General features: G+C 52.8%; 3 protein-coding genes across 12 annotated transcripts in view; 1 reads left to right on the forward strand and 2 right to left on the reverse strand.

Annotated features, from left to right (window-relative positions):
* The window catches only part of PPIE (peptidylprolyl isomerase E), a 156,994-nt gene that overhangs the window by 90,477 nt on the left and 50,113 nt on the right, over nucleotides 1-16,404 (forward strand). The window lies entirely within an intron of this gene.
* LOC128947749 (microtubule-actin cross-linking factor 1-like) overlaps nucleotides 1-16,404 on the reverse strand; it is a 145,582-nt gene that overhangs the window by 66,169 nt on the left and 63,009 nt on the right. For all 9 annotated transcript variants that reach the window (XM_054292183.1, XM_054292181.1, XM_054292179.1 and 6 more), the window contains 9 exons: nucleotides 16,136-16,298; nucleotides 15,593-15,676; nucleotides 15,391-15,498; nucleotides 14,626-14,724; nucleotides 14,295-14,447; nucleotides 14,107-14,195; nucleotides 13,584-13,719; nucleotides 684-827; nucleotides 365-598 (listed from right to left, as the gene is read on the reverse strand). In XM_054292183.1, coding sequence (XP_054148158.1) covers nucleotides 365-598; nucleotides 684-827; nucleotides 13,584-13,719; nucleotides 14,107-14,195; nucleotides 14,295-14,447; nucleotides 14,626-14,724; nucleotides 15,391-15,498; nucleotides 15,593-15,676; nucleotides 16,136-16,298 — 1,210 coding nt within the window. The remainder of the gene's footprint in view (nucleotides 1-364; nucleotides 599-683; nucleotides 828-13,583; nucleotides 13,720-14,106; nucleotides 14,196-14,294; nucleotides 14,448-14,625; nucleotides 14,725-15,390; nucleotides 15,499-15,592; nucleotides 15,677-16,135; nucleotides 16,299-16,404) is intronic.
* On the reverse strand, nucleotides 1,023-7,114 carry LOC128947751 (microtubule-actin cross-linking factor 1, isoforms 1/2/3/4-like). Of its 2 annotated transcripts, XM_054292188.1 has the most exons (6): nucleotides 5,375-7,114; nucleotides 4,732-4,881; nucleotides 4,198-4,413; nucleotides 3,968-4,117; nucleotides 2,087-2,320; nucleotides 1,023-1,574 (listed from the first exon to the last, which is right to left on the reverse strand). In XM_054292188.1, the coding sequence occupies exons 1-6, from the start codon at nucleotides 6,986-6,988 to the stop codon at nucleotides 1,521-1,523; spliced, it is 2,418 nt and encodes an 805-aa protein (XP_054148163.1). In that variant the 5' UTR covers nucleotides 6,989-7,114; the 3' UTR covers nucleotides 1,023-1,520. The 2 variants fall into 2 exon arrangements, with proteins under 2 accessions (XP_054148163.1, XP_054148162.1); XM_054292187.1 differs by having other exon boundaries at nucleotides 1,023-2,320.

A 16,404-nucleotide genomic window follows, 5' to 3' on the forward strand; every position in this document is an offset into this window, starting at 1 on the left:
CACCTCCAGACCCTTTGTGGCTCTCTGGAAGGTGCAGAAAAGCTGTGAAACATCTCAGCCTTGCTGCTACATTGAATTTCTCATCCTCATACACCCCAAAAGGGCTGGGGTGTGATTGGCAATCCACATCCATTAGGGGTCACCCCAAAGGCAGAGTAAGGGACCTTTCCTCCCCCATTCCCTGCACAACCAGCTGCAGCTCCCAAGGCATTTAATGACAGAAATATCTGGGGGAAACCTCACCCGGGGAACACCCAGGAAGGAACCACAAATTGCTCAGTGCTGCATCACCCAGATGGGCCCCCAGGACCTCACAGTCCCCCTCAAGCAAAGCCTGGAGGTTCCACAGCTCCTGGCACGTTACCTTCTCAGTCTCCTGCTGCACTGCAGCACTCACAGCACTCTCCAGCTCCTTCTGGGCCACCTCTGTCCTCTCCTGCAGGGACTGGTACTGCTCCTTGGCACGCTGCAGGTCCTGCTGCAGCGCTGCCAGCTCCCCAGGCTCCAGCTTGGCCTTGTTCTCCTCCAAGAACTGCTCTGTGCTCTTCAGGACACCGGCGAAGGAGGCGGCTCTGCTGTGCATGCTCCTCTGCAGCTCCTGCGCGGGTGAATTCATGAGGCTCTGGGCACTCCTAAAGTGAAACCTCCCCACCTCTGCCCCCCAAAATTTAAGTATCACCAACCTTAACATCGCTCTGCCTCTGCTGGAGGGCGGGCAGGTCCCCCTCTGCTCTCTGCTGCTCTGCCAGGGTGTCCTCAGCCTGGCCCAGCCAGCGGCTCAGCTCGGCCAGGCTCTGTGCCCGGGCTGCCTGCTGCTCCTGCAGCGTCTGTGGGCACAGCAAAGGGGACAGGGGCACAGTCAGGGCCAGCCCTGCACCTCCTCTCACTTGCTGCTGAAAGGCAAGGTGAGGTTACAGCTCCAGGAGGGGAGGATGCAGCACAGAAAACTTTGCGGCTCTCCAGGTGCTCCCTGTCCGGCAGCAGGTGTCACATCCCTGCCGAGCTGGTGGCACTTTTGTCACCATTGGAGGTTTCTCTGTGTTGAGCTGCAAGATGGAGCTGCACTGCTCTCCCAGCAAAACTCAGCCACGAGTTTCTGTGCCTTTCCCGTTCTACTTTACAAACGTTAAAACTGCAGCAGAAACTCACTGAGTGAGAGGCAACAACAGCCTGGGGCAGGCAGCGCCACTGTGGAGCCCCAGACAACCCCAAATAAGGGATTTTTTTAAATGATTTGGGGTTGGAAAGGGAGCCCTGGAGAGGGAAAGTGTTTCTGTGGCTGATCCAGCTCCTCTTTTTGCTGCCAGAGCACAACACAGAAGCGCCTGTTTGAGCAATTGAGCATGATGTGACCTGAGAGTCCCTGTGACACCCCTGTCCCCCTCTGCCAGGGGGGACAAAAGGTTTCTGAGCTTTTCACGGGGCATTTCAGCAAGGTGATGTACAAACTTGTGCCAAACACTGTGCCTGTTTCTCCCAGTCACAAGAGAAAACAACAGAAGCAAATTGAAAGAGCCTTCTTAAGAGCTCTTCAGCTGCAAAGCGAGTTCTTCCTGGGTTAGGATGGGCTCAATCTGAAAAGGCAAAGCACACTGGTTAATACACACACACACACACTCCAGAGAGGACAGGCAAGAGTTACAGAGAGCAATTGTTAATAATAAAAACACATTAATCCTGTCTTGGATGAGAGGATCCATGCAGTGCTGGGTGCTGCTCAGAGATCTGAGGGCTTGTTTGTGCCCTTGCCAGCTGTTTCCAGCAATGCCTGATGTGTGCAGTGGAAACAGGACATTGGGTGCTCCCTACGCAGGGATTTTGGGGGTGATTACAGGGTTTATTCCACCCAGCCCCAAACAATTCCATATCTAGCAGAGAACTGCTGCCCAGACCTCAGCAGGGCTCCACGTTTTGGGAGCAAAGCAACTTTCTGCCTGGTAGGAAGAAGAAAGCCTTTTAGAGGAAGCTCATGAAACAGTGAGAACTCCTGAACTGGGAGTGGCATGCAGGGGAAATCCCAAATTGGAGGTGCTGCTCCTGTGGCTGGGAAGAGCTTCAGCGAGCCGAGGAGGAGATGTCTCACAACCTTCACCTGCTCCGTCTGCTCCGCTTGCTGGAGACAGAGCTGCAGCACCTCCAGCCGTGCTGCCACACGCTCTGACAGGTCCCTGAAGGCTTTCTGCAGCTCATTGAGCAGCCTCAGCAGCTGCCTGCTCTGCTGGGGGGTCAAATCCTGTGCGTGCTCCGAGATGAGGAGCTGGATGTCGAAGGCAGTGGCGTCCAGCTCAGCCTTGGTGTCAGCAAGGGGCTCCTTCAGCTCCTGAATGGGAGAGAAAAAACAGCCAAAATTACCCTAAAATGACCTTAAAAATGATCAGTGCTGTGCTGCACTGCTTCCCATCTGCAGGTGTCACAGGAAATGTATTCCGAAAACACCCAACTCTCCCAAAACTGCACTCAGCATGGAGGTGAGGGTCACAGACATCTCTATGAAAAATCCTTTCCTTAGGATTTTTCCTCCTGAGAAGCTGAGAGGACTCAGGAACAAAATGTAAATAATTTTTATCTGCTGCTGTGGAATGCAACAGGTGCATCTGGGATTGGTGTCATGTGGTTGTTTCTAATTAAGGGCCAATCAAAGTGAGCTGGCTCGGACTCCTCTGTCTGAGACACAAACCTCTGTTATCATTCTTTCTTTTTCTATTCCTAGCCAGCCTTCTGATGAAATCCTTTCTTCTATTCTTTTAGTATAGTTCTAATATAATATTTATGATAAAATAATAAATCAGCCTTCTGAAACATGGAGTCAGATCCTCGTCTCTTTCCTCAGACCTCTGTGAACACTGTCACAGGTGACAGCATCTCACCATAAGGATTTTCCAACTTCCCTCTGCACCAGGCGCTGTTGGCACCTCACCAAGAGGTTTTTTGGCTGTGTGTAGGGCTGCCCTTGGGTCTGAAGGTGACCCAGACCTGGCCACAATGGCTCCATGTGCCACCACCAGCTCTCAAAGCCTTCAATCCCCTGATTTCCATGCCCAAGATGCCACAAGCAAGCTTGGAAATAATCTTTATTGCTAGAAAATGGATTAGGAGACTGGGCTGCACATACAGGTGATGGAGACCAGGGCAGGTGTGATGCAGCAGCTTCCCAGAGGATGCAGCCTGACAGGAATCTCCCCAGGTCACTCAGCCACCACCACACCCCTGCACAGCAGCATTTCAAACAACCAAACCAGGCTGTGTATTAGGGAAATAAATTATTTTAGAGAACACCCAACTGAGCAGCTCCTGCTGCAGCACAAGCTAAGGGCAAAGCCTGGGAGAGAAGCAGGATTAAAAGCTTCTCTTTTAATGTATTTTAATTTTACACTTATATAATATATAAGTGCATAATTATACAAGTTATATACACTTTTAAGTGTATAATATAATATATAATGTATAATTATACAAGTTATATATACTTATACAATTATGCACTTACATATTATATCTTATATCTTATATATCTTATATATTATATCTTATATCTTATATCTTATATATTATATCTTATATCTTATATATTATAGTATAATTATATAAGTGTAATTATACACTTATATAATATATAAGTGTATATATTATAAGTGTATATATTATAATGTGCATTATGGAAATAAATTACTTTAGAGAGAACACCCAACACAGCAGCTCCTGCTGCAGCACAACCAAAGGGCAAACCCTGGGAGAGAAGCAGGATTAAAAGCTTCTCTTTTAATGCATATATATAATTATAAGTGTATATATCATAATGTGTATTACGGAAATAAATGACTTTAGAGAGGACACCCAGCACAGCAGCTCCTGCTGCAGCACAAGCTAAGGGCAAACCCTGGGAGGGAAGCAGGATTAAAAGCTTCTCCTCTGTGCAGAGGGCAGCAAGTTCAGCAGGCTGCAGGATTAGGGGCATTGCCATGGTTACCCTGTAGTGCTGCAGGCAGTGACTCAAGCTGCTGCCATCGGCGGCCTGCTGGAAATCTCTGTCATCCAGTGACTCCCTGGTGCCACAGACCCAGCTCAGCAGCTCCTGCAGCCTGCCCTCCAGAGCCTCGTGCTGCGCCAGGATTTTAGCCTGAAAAGCAGAAATTCGTGGTTTAAAGGAGGAATTTTAGGGAGTTTTTTGGGGCAGCAGGGAGGAATTTTCAGCTCTACCTTTTCAGCTTCTGCTGCCCCACGAAGGTTTTGCAGCCGGGACTGCAGGACCTCGCTTGCAGAGCTCAGAGACTTGTGGAGGTTCTTGGCATCCTTCTCCAAAGCCTTCAGTAACTGCTCAGGGACCTCTTCAGGGGGGTTGGCCACAATCCTCTGCACGGCATCCAGCTCCTGACTCACTGGGAAGCTCAGCTCCTGCAGCTCGGAGCCCAGAGCCTGAGACAAAGACAGCACCACGGGGTGACTTCGCCTCCCTGCTGCCAAAACCCAGCAGGGCTTTTGGAGAGGCAGCTCCAAACACTCAGCCTGGAAAAATTCATCCCCCCACTCCAGCCCTGCTAGGCTGCCAGCACTCTCCTGCCTCTCTCCAAGCTGTAAAATTCCTGTCAGCCAAGCTCAGGCTGTGGCAGGAGGGATGAGGTTTGATATCAAAGCCTGTTAAACCTGAGACAAAGGTTTCTTTCCCCAGGAAGCTGGGGAGAGGGGGGAAAAGCTCTGCCTGACACCAGCCAAGCCTGGCCCAGCCTCTCTCACCTCTGCTTGCTGCCTCAGGTCGTGCAGGGCTGCCAAATTCTGCTCTGCTGGCTGCACACGCTTGATTCTCATCTCGATATCTCGGAGCATGGAGAGATAAGATATCAGCCTCTGGTCGTGCTCCAGACACATCTTCTTGCTGAACTTGATCTGCAGAATCAGACAGGAAATCAAAGCTTCAAACTCAGGCAGAAAAGGAGACAAAAAGTGTTATATAAAATTCTTTTTTTTTTTTTTTTTCCCCCAAAGGAGAAATTTGTTAATAACGTTCCCGCTCGTGGACTCGCCACTTGCCAGCCTTATCTACAAGATTTACTACAGGAGAAATAAAACACATGGTTCTTTTTCCAACATAAGCTTATAAATGGCAAGAGATCTCTTGGTGTTGCAGCAAAAGTGCCAAAAAAAAAAAAAATAATTTTACTTGTTAGTCATTTAGCAGTAATGCTCCAGCAAAAGGAGCCACAACTCAGCCCTGAGTGTTTCCAGTTGTACATCACCAGCTCCTTTGCCAAATCCGCTGCAACATCCACTCCTCCTGCTTCAGCTGCCCTCTGTGCCGAGGATCTCAGACAGATTTAGCACCAAACATCCACAAATAGCTCAGGAAAAAATCGCCTAAATAGCAAAAATATTCACTGACCTGGGCCGGCCTCGTGGACTCCCTCGAGGTTTCCAGCAGCTCCCCCTCCACGATCACAGGTAAGAGCAAACCCGGGCCTGGCTGCTTGCTCCTCTCCTGTGGGGGCTCTTCTTTGGATTTTGGGGGAGCAGGGCCTCCTCCTTGGTCTGCTCTGGGCTCAGCTCTTTGCTCGTGCTGCTCCTCCTCTCCAAGCTCCAGGATTGCGGAGGTTTCCCGAATTTCTGTGGGTTCCTCTGTGATAATTAAGTCATGGGGCAGTTCCTGTGCCACGGTGGCTGCGCTGGGCACATCCTGGGTGGTTTCCACCCTGGTGTCTTCCTGTGCCATCCTTTTCTCCAGACTCAGGACCACCAAGGATTCCACCCTGGTGTCTTCCTGTGCCATCCCTTCCTCCAGACTCAGGCTCCTTTCCTCACGTTTCAGGGCCACCAGGGAATCCTGCCCATCCTTGGTGCCACCTTCCACCACCTCTCGAGCTCCCCCGTGCTCAGGGAGCACCTGATCCTCTCTGGGGGTTTCTTTGTCTTTCCCAGGAATTGTTTCCTTCCCTCTTCCACCCTTGTGCTTGGCTGTGTCTCGTGCCAGCCCAGCAGCAGCCTCGGTGCTGGATTCATGTCCTGGCTCTGGCACCCTGGAGACAAAGCGCTGCTCCTCGCCCTTTTTCCTTGGAATTTCTTGGGGAGCCAGGAAAGGAAGGAGCTGCTTCTCTGCAGGTTTCTCTGGCTGAGCGCTGTCTCCTGGAATGCTGCCCTGCTTCGCTTTCTTCTTCTTGCTTTTCTTTTTCTGGGTAGGTTTTAGCTCGGTTTCACTGGTTTTTTCCTGCTCAACGGCACTTTCTTTGTGAGGGGTTTCTCCTCCTGTGTGTTTGGCAGCTGTTTTCCCTGCAAGCTCATCTCCCACAGGAACACCAAGCTCGGGGGGTTCTGCAGGACCCATCCCTCCCTTATCTGTGCCCACACTGACAGATTCCCTCAGGGCTCCTGGTGTCTCCTGGACCACGCTGGTCACTCCCTCTCCTTGCCCAGAAATCACCACTGCAGCTTCTCCACCTGCCACAGCTCCCTCTGCACTTACAAATTCTCTCTTCCTCCTCCTCTCCTCATCATCCTCCTTGTGAAGCACCTCTGTGCCCTTCTCCAAGCCCTGTCTCTCAACTTTCTCTGTCCCTCCATCCATTTCTTCCCTCAATTCCTTGCCCTGGGCTGCTCTCACTTGGGAGATGCCTTTTGGGATCCCTTTTTCCACAGCCCCTGTCAGCATTGCCTCTTCAGGGAGGGACACTGTCCCCAGCACTGAGGGGAGCTCTGGAGTCACCTCAGCCTTTGCCTGGGGGTGATGAAGGCGGTGATGATGTTCATCTTGGGGATGGACACCACCCTCTGAAGCTTCCTGGGGTTTTAATTCCCTTTCTGTCCGTGCTTTGGGGGATTTCTCAGTGGCTGCAGCTGCACTCTGAGCTGTGTCATAGCTGACAGCTTCAGGGTGAGCTTTGGGCTCAGCACCATCAGATCTGGCAGGGAGGACGACACCCTCCTCTTTTGGAGACAGTTTTTCTATTTTTTCTTGCATTTTTTCTACTCTGAACACCTCAGAGCCAACTTTCTCCTCGGACATTTGCACATCCCGAAGACCAGCAGCTAATTTTTGGCTAATCAGCTCTTTCCCAACATCCTGAGCTGTGTCATAGCTCACAGCTTCAGGGTGAGCTTTGGGCTCAGCACCACCGGACCTGGCAGGGAGGATGACACCCTCCTCTATTTTTTCCTGCGGAAGTTTCATTTTTTCCACTTTGAACACCTCAGAGCCAACTTTCTCCTCGGATATCTGCACATCCTGAAGGCCAGCAGCTAATTTTTGGCTAATCAACCCTTTCCCAACAGCCTCCCTCACAGTCAACCTTTTCCCACCGGGGGCATCCACGATTCCCCCAGCGCTGAGCTGGTTGTTGGCGATGACTTTGGCCATGGCCTCATCCAGCACGCCCTGCTCCACAGCTGCCCTCAGGGACAGCCTCTTGCTCACAGAGCCCTCCACCACGCCTCCACCGTCTGCCTGTGCCTGCAGCAGCCTCAGGGCGGGCAGGGGGTCCACCCTGCCCAGCCTCACCGCCTGGGCACACGGCAGCTTGGTGCCCGTCGCCTCGTCCCTGACGGCCCGCAAGGGATGCACCTCCAGGTACCGCTGGCCGGATTCGACGTCGATTTTGCACTTCTTCAGGAACTCTGAGTAGGGGGTGATCCGGCAGGTCTCGGGGTCTACAAGGCCTTCTCTCATTGCTGAAGATGACAGGGCTTTCTCCGCCACCTGCTGGGGCACCAAGCCCTCCTGCACCGCCTCACTCAGAGCCAGCCGCCGGCCAGAAGCTGGATGGAGGATGCTCCCACTCTCAGCCTGGATTTCCTGCACTTTCCTCTGGAATTCTGCGCTGATGAGCCCCAGTGACACTGCCTGGGGCAAGGGCAGCTTCTCCTTTGTAGCTGGGTGCACAAAGCCCTGCAGGACCACGCTTTCAGCTTTCCTGAGCTCCTTGCACAGGTCTGGACCGATCAAACCGTGTTTCATGGCGTTGTCCACCGACAGCCTCATCCCAGACACGTGGTGGATGATCCCTCCGTCACCAACCTGCTTGGTCAAGAGCTGAAAGGCTTTTTCCTTCTCCAGGAGCCCCTTTTCAACAGACTCTGCCACAGTCAAATGCTGCTTGCTTGCAGGATCCACAATCCCAGTGGTCTCAGCCTGCAAATTAATGAGCTTCTGCCTGGTCACCTCATCAGTGCCTTTCCCCTTGGAAGCCTTCTCCAGCTTGACCAGCTCTGCCTGGCTCGTTGGCTCTATGAGGCCCAGATTTGAAGCCAAAGTCACTGACACCTTCTTGCCACGTTTCAAGTCAACAATGCCCCCAGTGACCACCTGCCCTTCCAGGATCCTCATGGCTGTCTCCTTGTCCAGAAGGCCAACGGCAGCAGCGTCCTTGATGGAGTACACAAAGTTGTTGCCCGGGTCAAGGACACCACTTATGGCTTTGTCAGACGTGAGGACCTTCTGGAGCAGCTCCTCATCCATCAGACCTTCCTCAATCACGTCCTCAGTGGTCAAGGATTCACAGGCCTGAGGGTCAAAGAAGCCACTGAACATCCTCATCCTCTCCATGAGTTTCACAGCCGTGTGGCCAGACACCACCCCAGAGGCCACGGCCTCATCCAGCAGCAGGGTCCTGCCCGTCTGCTCGTGGGTGATGCCACCACTTTGGAGCTGCATCAGGAGCTTTTCCAAAGTGTCCTCTGCTTCCTGCTCCTCATGGGGTGGCAGGGGTGGTTCCTCGATGCCCTCATCACCCAGAACTTCTTCCTGCTCTCCTGTGTCCTCTGCTTCCCGCTCTTCATGGGGTGGCAGGGATGGTCCCTCATCACCCAGAACTTCTTCCCGCTCTCCTTCTTCCACTTTCAGCACAGTTTCCACGTCCTTGCTTTGCCTCTCTGCTGGTGCTGCCTCCCCACGTGGAGGGAGCACAACCTCCTCTCCTCCCAGCACACCATTTTCAACTGTCCCCTCCTTCAGCAAATAAACCTCTCTCACATCTCTCACATCTCCTGCCTCTCCTTCAGGCTCCCTCACACCCTGAGACCCCTCTGCCACCATTTTCAGTCTGTCTCTGCTTTCTGGAACGCCCATTGTAATGCAGATTTCACTTTTCACAACCACTGCCCCACTTTCCAATGCCCTTTTCTGATATTCGGGACCCTCCACTCCATCTGCTGCAGGAGGCTTGGACTCTTCTTCTGCCTCAATCCTCATTTCCTCTGTTCCTCTGGTTAATCCACTACCACTGGGAGGTTCTGGCATCAATAATTTTACCTGATGTTTATCCCTGGTTGTAAAAGTCACCTGTTCTTTTCCAAATTCAGCATCAGTTTCGCTCCTGATGCTCTCCAGCTCAGTGGAAATCTGCTCCTGCTCTTCCACACACAGGAACTCCTCTGCGTCCTCCAAGAGGAGACCTTCAGGTCCCACCACCACCTCCCCATTCTCCAAAGCACTTCTGGGTGGTAGGATCTTCTCACTTTCACCTTTTGAAGGAGCAGATTGAATCTCAAGCTGCTGCAAAGCCAAACCATTGCAAGGTTTGCTTTCAAGAGCTGCCTCTGCCTCCGCAAAGCCTTCCAACACCTGTGCCTCTGTCTCCTCAAAGCCTTCCAACACCTGTGCACAGGATCCATTTTCCTGGCTTTGGATGAGAGCTTTAGTGAGGTTCTTCAACTCTGCATCCACCAGGAGCACCTTCTGGCCATCGCGGATGTTGATGTAGCTGTGGGTCATCAGGTGGAACATCAGCTTTTCATCATCACTCCTCAGCAGAGGTTCCTCCTGACCCGTGGGGCTCCTTCCAGGGGAGCTCTGGCTCCTGCTTGGAGCTCCAGAGAGCTGCACGCTGGCCAGGACATCAGGGATGGCTGTTGACTTCAGCTCCTTCACCACCTCTCTGTCCAGGATGCCCTGCTCCACTGCCCTCTGCCAGGACACCACCTCTGTGGTTTCTGGGATGAAAACAGCCTGCAGGAGCTGCCTCTTGCTCAGAGCCTCCTCCATCAACTCTGTGGAGAGCATCCCCTGCTCCAAAGCATCTGCAACGGGGATGACCTCCCCTGTCTCTGGCCACAGCAGCCCCATGAAGGACCTCAGGGATTCCAGCACCAGCAGTGCAGTCCTTGGAGCCACCAAACCCCTCCTCAGGGCTTCATCCACGCTCAGCCTCTCTCCCGTGGTGGTGTCCACGATCCCACCAGTCTGGAGCTGCCGGATGAGGAGCGTGCAGGCCAAATCCTGCTCAATCAGATGGTGCCTGACAGCCTCATCCACCGTCAGCCTGTGCCCTGTCCTGGGGTCCACAATGCCACCAGCAAAGAGCTGGGCTTCCAGCAGCCTGGTGGTCACCTGCCTGTCTATGAGCCCCTCCTGGAGAGCACGGAAGATGCTGACCTGCCTGCCTGACCTCAGGCTCACCATGCCACCCGCCAGCTGCCTGACTGGGAGCAGCCTCAGCCCGGTCTCGTGGTGGGTGATGCACCTGCCCAGGAGCTCAGGCAGGCTGATCTTCTCAGCAGTGTTGGGGTCAATCAGGTCCTTGCCACATTCCAGGTGAGACAGGAGCCTGGAGTGGAGCTGGGGGGGAAGGAGCCCTTCTTGCACCGCTGTCTCCATGTTGATTCTGCCCTGCTGGAATTTAAAGCCCCCAGTGAGGAGCTCGGCCTCAAGAATCTTCAGCCCAACGCTCTCACTGATCCTGCCCTCTTCCATGGCAGCAGCGACGGGGAGGAGCTGCCTGCCTTCACATCTGATCTCTTCCACCTGCTGGAGGGCATCCTTCAGCTCCTGCAGCACCTGGAACGCCCTGGGATCAATGATGTTTCTTGCCAGGGCTTCCTCCAAGGAGAGTTTCTCACTGGTCTCTGGGACAACTAAGTCAGAGGAGATCACCTGGGCCTCCAGGAGGACCAGGCCTGTGTCCTGATCTATCAGACCTCTCTGCATGGCACCAAACACAGGGAATATTTCTACCGTGCCAAGATCGATCACTCCTGCCACGGCTTCGCTGCCCTGGAACAGAAAGAGAAGGAAAAGAATTAGATCAAAATTCAGCATTTCCAGCACTCATTGCATGAGTTTCAGGGAGGCCTCACTTAAAAAAAAACAAAACAAAACAAAAAAAAATTAAAATCCCCAAACAGGCTAGAAAGTCCTAAAGTGTTTGCAATCTAGTCCATCACCAGGGCAGCACCAAGATGCTTCCAATATCCACCAGCAGCAATGCAGCAAAGCAGCAAGCACCAAAATTTAGAATCATTCCTAATGCTCCACAGAAAAGAGGGCAGGAGACCAACAAGCACAACAAAGCCCTTCGACAACTCCACCTTCAAAAAGCAAAGACAACACAAATCCCACTCATGGGGAAGAAAACCCCCCAGAACCAACCCACTGTGGGGTAAAGAGGAACCTTCCCCAGCACAGCCTCCATGCTGATCCCTGCCATGCTGAGAATCCTGCACTTCCCAAGCAAATCCCAAGTGCCAGGATGGGCGGGGAACACCACAGAGCCCCGTGGCATGGAGCAGCTCCCAGCCATGCATCAGGGCAGGAGCAGCACAGCTCCCCACGGCAGCACCTCCAAGCTGCTCCTCAGACAGGGCCAGGGGAGAAATGGAACAAGCTGGAGGTTCCAGCATGAACAGGGACAAACTGGGACCACACCAGCTACTGTGGTGGTTTTTGGAGGGGCTTTTCTTGCTGCTATCCCCATGGGGAGGGTGATAATTTAGGTGATAAAGTGTCTTTGTTCAAAGGCTCTTTGGACGTTGGGGTTTCTCCCAGTGCCACTGGTTGGGTATAAGGCTGGCCCAAGCACTCCAAGATTTTTGTGGGGATAACAAGGAGGGAATCAGGACTATGGAATGAACTCCTTTTGCATCCCAACACCCTGCTGTGGGGACAGGAGGAACCTTCTGGGACAACCTCAGCTCTCCACCACCATGGCCAGGCCCTGACGTGCAAACTCAGAGACGTGGAAAGACAGAGAAAGAGGGGAAAGGGGGGAAAAACAAAAGAGAAAGATCAAAAAAGGAGATGGATGGGAGTAAAAGGCTTTTACTTACCGACTTGCAGGGTGTGCCTTGAGCAGTTAAAGACAGAGCCTTATGGAGCAGTTCAGCCGTATCACACACAGTGTAAAGCTTGGGGTTAGCGTCCAGCATGCGACTGTTTTGTTTTGCAAAAAGAACCCCACACACAGGTCCGTCCTCTTTCCCTTCTGTGTGTTTTGGTTTTGTTTGTTTAAATCCCAGGGGGGTTAGTTAAACTTGTAAGCAAGGATGTCAGTTAATCTTAAAAACAGTTGACATGAAACACAAACCATACAGGGACACATCATGCTCAATTTAGCGCGCTCTGCTTTGCAATTTTTTTTTTTTTTTTTTTTTTTTGGTCTTTTGTAACTTCTTTCTGACAGTTGGATGTTTCCAGCAAGCAAATGTTAAAGAGTTCTTCATGCTCCCTCTACAGTGAAGCAACAGCTCCGCAGCAGAGCTGCAGGGATGGTTTTGCAGACGGGGATTTGAGGTGAAGCCCCACTGCCGTCTCTTGTTTTGCTGCCTGGCCTTCATCGAGTCTGTGAGTGAGAACTGTTCCAGCCCCAAAGCACCTTCATGCTGTACCAAAACAGCTTGACAAGCCCTGGAGAAGGCTTTTGCTCTAAAATAATTTTCCTGATCAAAAGGGAGGAAAAGGGAAAGGAAAAAAAAAAAAAGCACCCATTCCACAGGGAGGCTGCACCAAATCTGTGATGGCTTAACAAAATGATTTGTTCACCTTTCTGCTGCCAGCACGAGGGCTAAAAGGGCTTGCAATAAAATAAATCATTTCCTGCTCTGAAACACCTGGAATGTGCTGTGAAGTCCAGTTTGGAGCAAGACACTACATTTTTAGGTGAAAGCTGGACAGGAAGATCTCCAAAAAGCAGCTCTGCCACCTTCTCCCCATGAGTGGCTTGAACAGGGCTTCACTCACAGACCTGAGAGCCAAAACCTGCATCTCACAGCCAGATGTGAGCGGGCTGTTGCTTCAGGGTACAGGGAGCCAGCAAGCAAACACACAAAAATATCCACTGACACATGAATATACACTTAGAGAACAGGCACACGTAAATCTGTGAATGACAGCTGGAACAGAGGCAATAAGGATGCGCTCCCAGCCCTCCCTGCAAGGATGGGGCTGGTGGGTGTGAACAGGGAACAGGTCCTGAAGGTCCCCCCGGGTCAGATGAGGGGCTGGATAATGTAATTGCCTTTACAAGGAAGAGAAAAACCCTTGGCCAGACCCTGAGTCCCACCTTCCTGCAGTGGGGCTGAGCCCCCCGAGCTCACAGGACACAGATTCCCTCATGGGGACATTTCCAGGGCAGAATTCCATCTGCCACCCTGCTCACCAAGCACGAGTGAGCCTCGTGCAGGGGGCAGAGCCCTGATGGCAACCAAAGCACAGCTCTCGCAACAGCTCCTGCTTGGCCTCCAGGCACCACCAGATGCTTTGGGTGGCCATGAACAGCAGAAAAGGCTCCTGCAAGAGGCTGCGAGTGGCCAGAGGCCAGAAACACAGCAAAATGAAACCTTTTCCACAGCCTGAGGAGTGGACAGGGCTGAGCAGGGAGCTCAAGCAGTACCTTGTGCTCTGTCTCCTGAGCCAGCTGGCTCTGGAGCTGCTGGAGCTGCTCCGTGGAGTTGCTGCAGAGAGCCTGGTAGGTTTCCTTCAGAGCACCAATCTGAGCAGAAATCTGGTCCTTTTCTGGTTGGGAAAGCCTGCAAAGGGGAAGGGGAAATATCTCAGGGTGCTGCCCAAACCAGCTCCACAGAATTATCACATCCTTCCAAGCACAGGAGAAGGCCAAATCCACCACGAACCCCTTCCTCTCCCTGCCCAGCTCAGCTAAAACCCGCCAGGATAACCAACCTGCATTGTAACAACCAAATCCTCAAATATATGTGTCTGCATCTCAGCTAAAGAGGATTAATATTGCCCCACAGCACAAATGAGTGCACATTTCACAGATCTCATTGCAGACAATAAAGAAGACAACTGTGGTGTGCAGCTCATTGTTTATAACTGGAGTCAGGCACTGGATCCCATGGATCCACAGCTCTAAGGAATCTCATTCCAGCCCCTGTTCTCTCCCTGGTCACACTCACTTGTGGCTGTGTTTTGCCAGGAAGATTTGGGAGGTTTTGATGGCCTCAGAGACCTGCTCCTTCTTTGCAGTCAGCTCCTCATTCAGGGCCTGGAAAAAAAATGTAAAAGCGAAATAAAGCAGCTTAATGCAGCTGTGAAAGAAAGAGCAGACGTTAAACCTCAGGGTCGGGTGCCAGCCCTGCTTTACCTGCTGCTCTGAGATGGATTTCTCGATGTCTCCCAGCTCTCTGCTGCCAGCAGCAGCTGCCCTGCCCTGCACACTCTGCTTCAAGCCCAGGGCCCAGCCCAGGAGCTCCTTCACCTTGTCCACGTGCTCCTGCTTCTCCTCCTCCACCACTTTCTGCAAACAGAGCAGGGAGGAGGAAGACAACCACGTCAAAAGGGAGCTCCAGAGGGGAAGGAAGGGGAGATGCTGCTCCCTCAGCACGGAGCAGCATCCTTGGGGATGTGGGGGATGTGAGGGATGGAGGGGATGTGGGGGATGTGGGGACAGGTCCAGGTGTGCCCCATGGCCTCACCTCCTCCTCCTCCAGGCGCCGCAGAGCGTCGCTGATGTACTTCACGTGCTGGGTGGTCAGAGTCACCAGGGCTGTGTAACGAGTCCTCAAATCCATGAACTGCCAATGGGGAAAAACAGAGCGAAAAACAGAGGGAAAAGGGGGTGCATCAGTCCTGCTGGCAGATCCAGAGTGCCACCCTTCACAGTACATGACATGGATGAGGCACCTCTGGCTCGGGAAGCCCCCAGGGCACCTCTGGCAGAGCTGGGATGGCACCAATGGAATGCAGCCAGTCTGCTGGGGAGGGTGGTGGTGGCGGCCACACAAGGCATGCTGCACGACACTGGAGCGAGGGGACACTCCTGCCACGGACACTGGGGCGGGTGCTGGACTCTCACAGAGAGGGCTGCTGGGATCTCTGATGTATCCACACAGAGCAGACAGGAGCTCGGCTCCCGACAAGGGTCTCATCCCAAAGATGCACACACAGCAACACTGCATGGTGCTCTGGTTTATTTACCTCGAGCAAGGCTGGAGGGCTGAGCCGACCCTGCTGGATTTGACCCAGGGGTTCCCAGGAGTCAAGGTATGGCATACCTGGTGCTTAGGGCACTAAGCCATCCTCTCTGGCTATTGGAAAAAACAGCGAGGGTGGAAACTTTATTTATACAAAAGAGAGTTCAGCAGGAGGGAGCTCATTATCACAGAGGCTGCTGGGTGGTTTTGCTGGGCGTGGAAGAAGCCCCCAAAATGTCCCCCTGCTGAGCTGAGGTGGGTTCCTACCTCCTGGGTGATGGCATCTGAGGAGGAGAGCATCCGCCGGCGCTTCATGGGCGACTTCTGCTGCGACTCCACGAAGGCCCTGTAGGTCATCAGCTGCAGCTCATAGTCCTGGAAAGGAGGGGAGATGTGGAGCCTGTGAGATCTGCAAACTCTGCCAGGGCTGCCCCTGCCCTGCCCTGCCCACCCCAGCCAGGAGCTGTACCTTGACAGCAGCCGAATATTGCTGGGAGAATTTCTGACACTGGTCCAGCTTGGCTTGGTTCTTCTCAATTTCCGCAGCCAAAGCCTTCAAGGGAATTCAAAGCAAAAATGGTTGTCAGAATAGATTGGCTGAGTTGCTGCCCAGAGAAGGTGTGGATGCCCCGACCCTGGAAGTGTTCAGGGTCAGGTTGGAGCAACCTGGGATAGTGGAAGGTGTCCCTGTTCACAACAGGAGGATGGAAACAAGACGATCTTGGAGATCCCTTCCAACCCAATCTTTCTGGGATTCTATGATAGCAGCCACGGGGATGTGAGCAGAATTCTGGTTCACATCCCTGCACTTTTGGTTAAAATCTTTGCACTCTCCAATTTTTCACGCAAGACCTGATCTGCACCTGGAGCCAAGCAGAGCTCCTTCAATTCCCAGACACCCAACTCAAGCCTGCAGCCTCTTCCCTGCTGCTTCTCATATTCCCAAGCTCAGAGAATGACAAGAAGTGACACGGTCAGGGCAGCAAGGAGACATCACGAGCTCCTGCCTCACCGTTTGCTGGCTGAGCTGCTCCGACAGCACCCGGCTGTCCTCAGCCTGGCCGGGCTTCATCAGCTCCTGCTGGGCTGTGATCTCCTCAATCCACTGGATCAGGGCGCTGTGGCACTGCCGGTAATCGCTCAGCACCTCCTGGATGCTCTCCAGCTCCGTGTGGCTGAGAGAAAAACACCACAGGTAAGAGGAGATGGGAGGGTGAAATGCCACCAGGGTGAAATCCCAGCCAGAAGAATTTCCCCTGCACCAAGGCTGACCCAAGGGTG

The sequence above is a fragment of the Melozone crissalis genome, unplaced genomic scaffold (assembly GCF_028551555.1).
Source record: "Melozone crissalis strain CALT ecotype California unplaced genomic scaffold, PUWL_Pcris_2 ptg000108l_1, whole genome shotgun sequence".
NCBI classification, from domain to species: Eukaryota; Metazoa; Chordata; class Aves; order Passeriformes; family Passerellidae; genus Melozone; species Melozone crissalis.

Coding starts and splice junctions, on each gene's coding strand:
- LOC128947751 (XM_054292187.1), bottom strand. CDS start 6,988: ATGTCCGAGGAGAAAGTTGGCTCTGAGGTGTTCAGAGTAGAAAAAATG. Junction 4,882..5,374: donor AGTCCACGAGGCCGGCCCAG/GTCAGTGAATAT, acceptor CTGATTCTGCAG/ATCAAGTTCAGCAAGAAGAT. Junction 2,321..3,967: donor ACTGCCTGCAGCACTACAGG/GTAACCATGGCA, acceptor TCTCCCATTCAG/GAGCTGAAGGAGCCCCTTGC.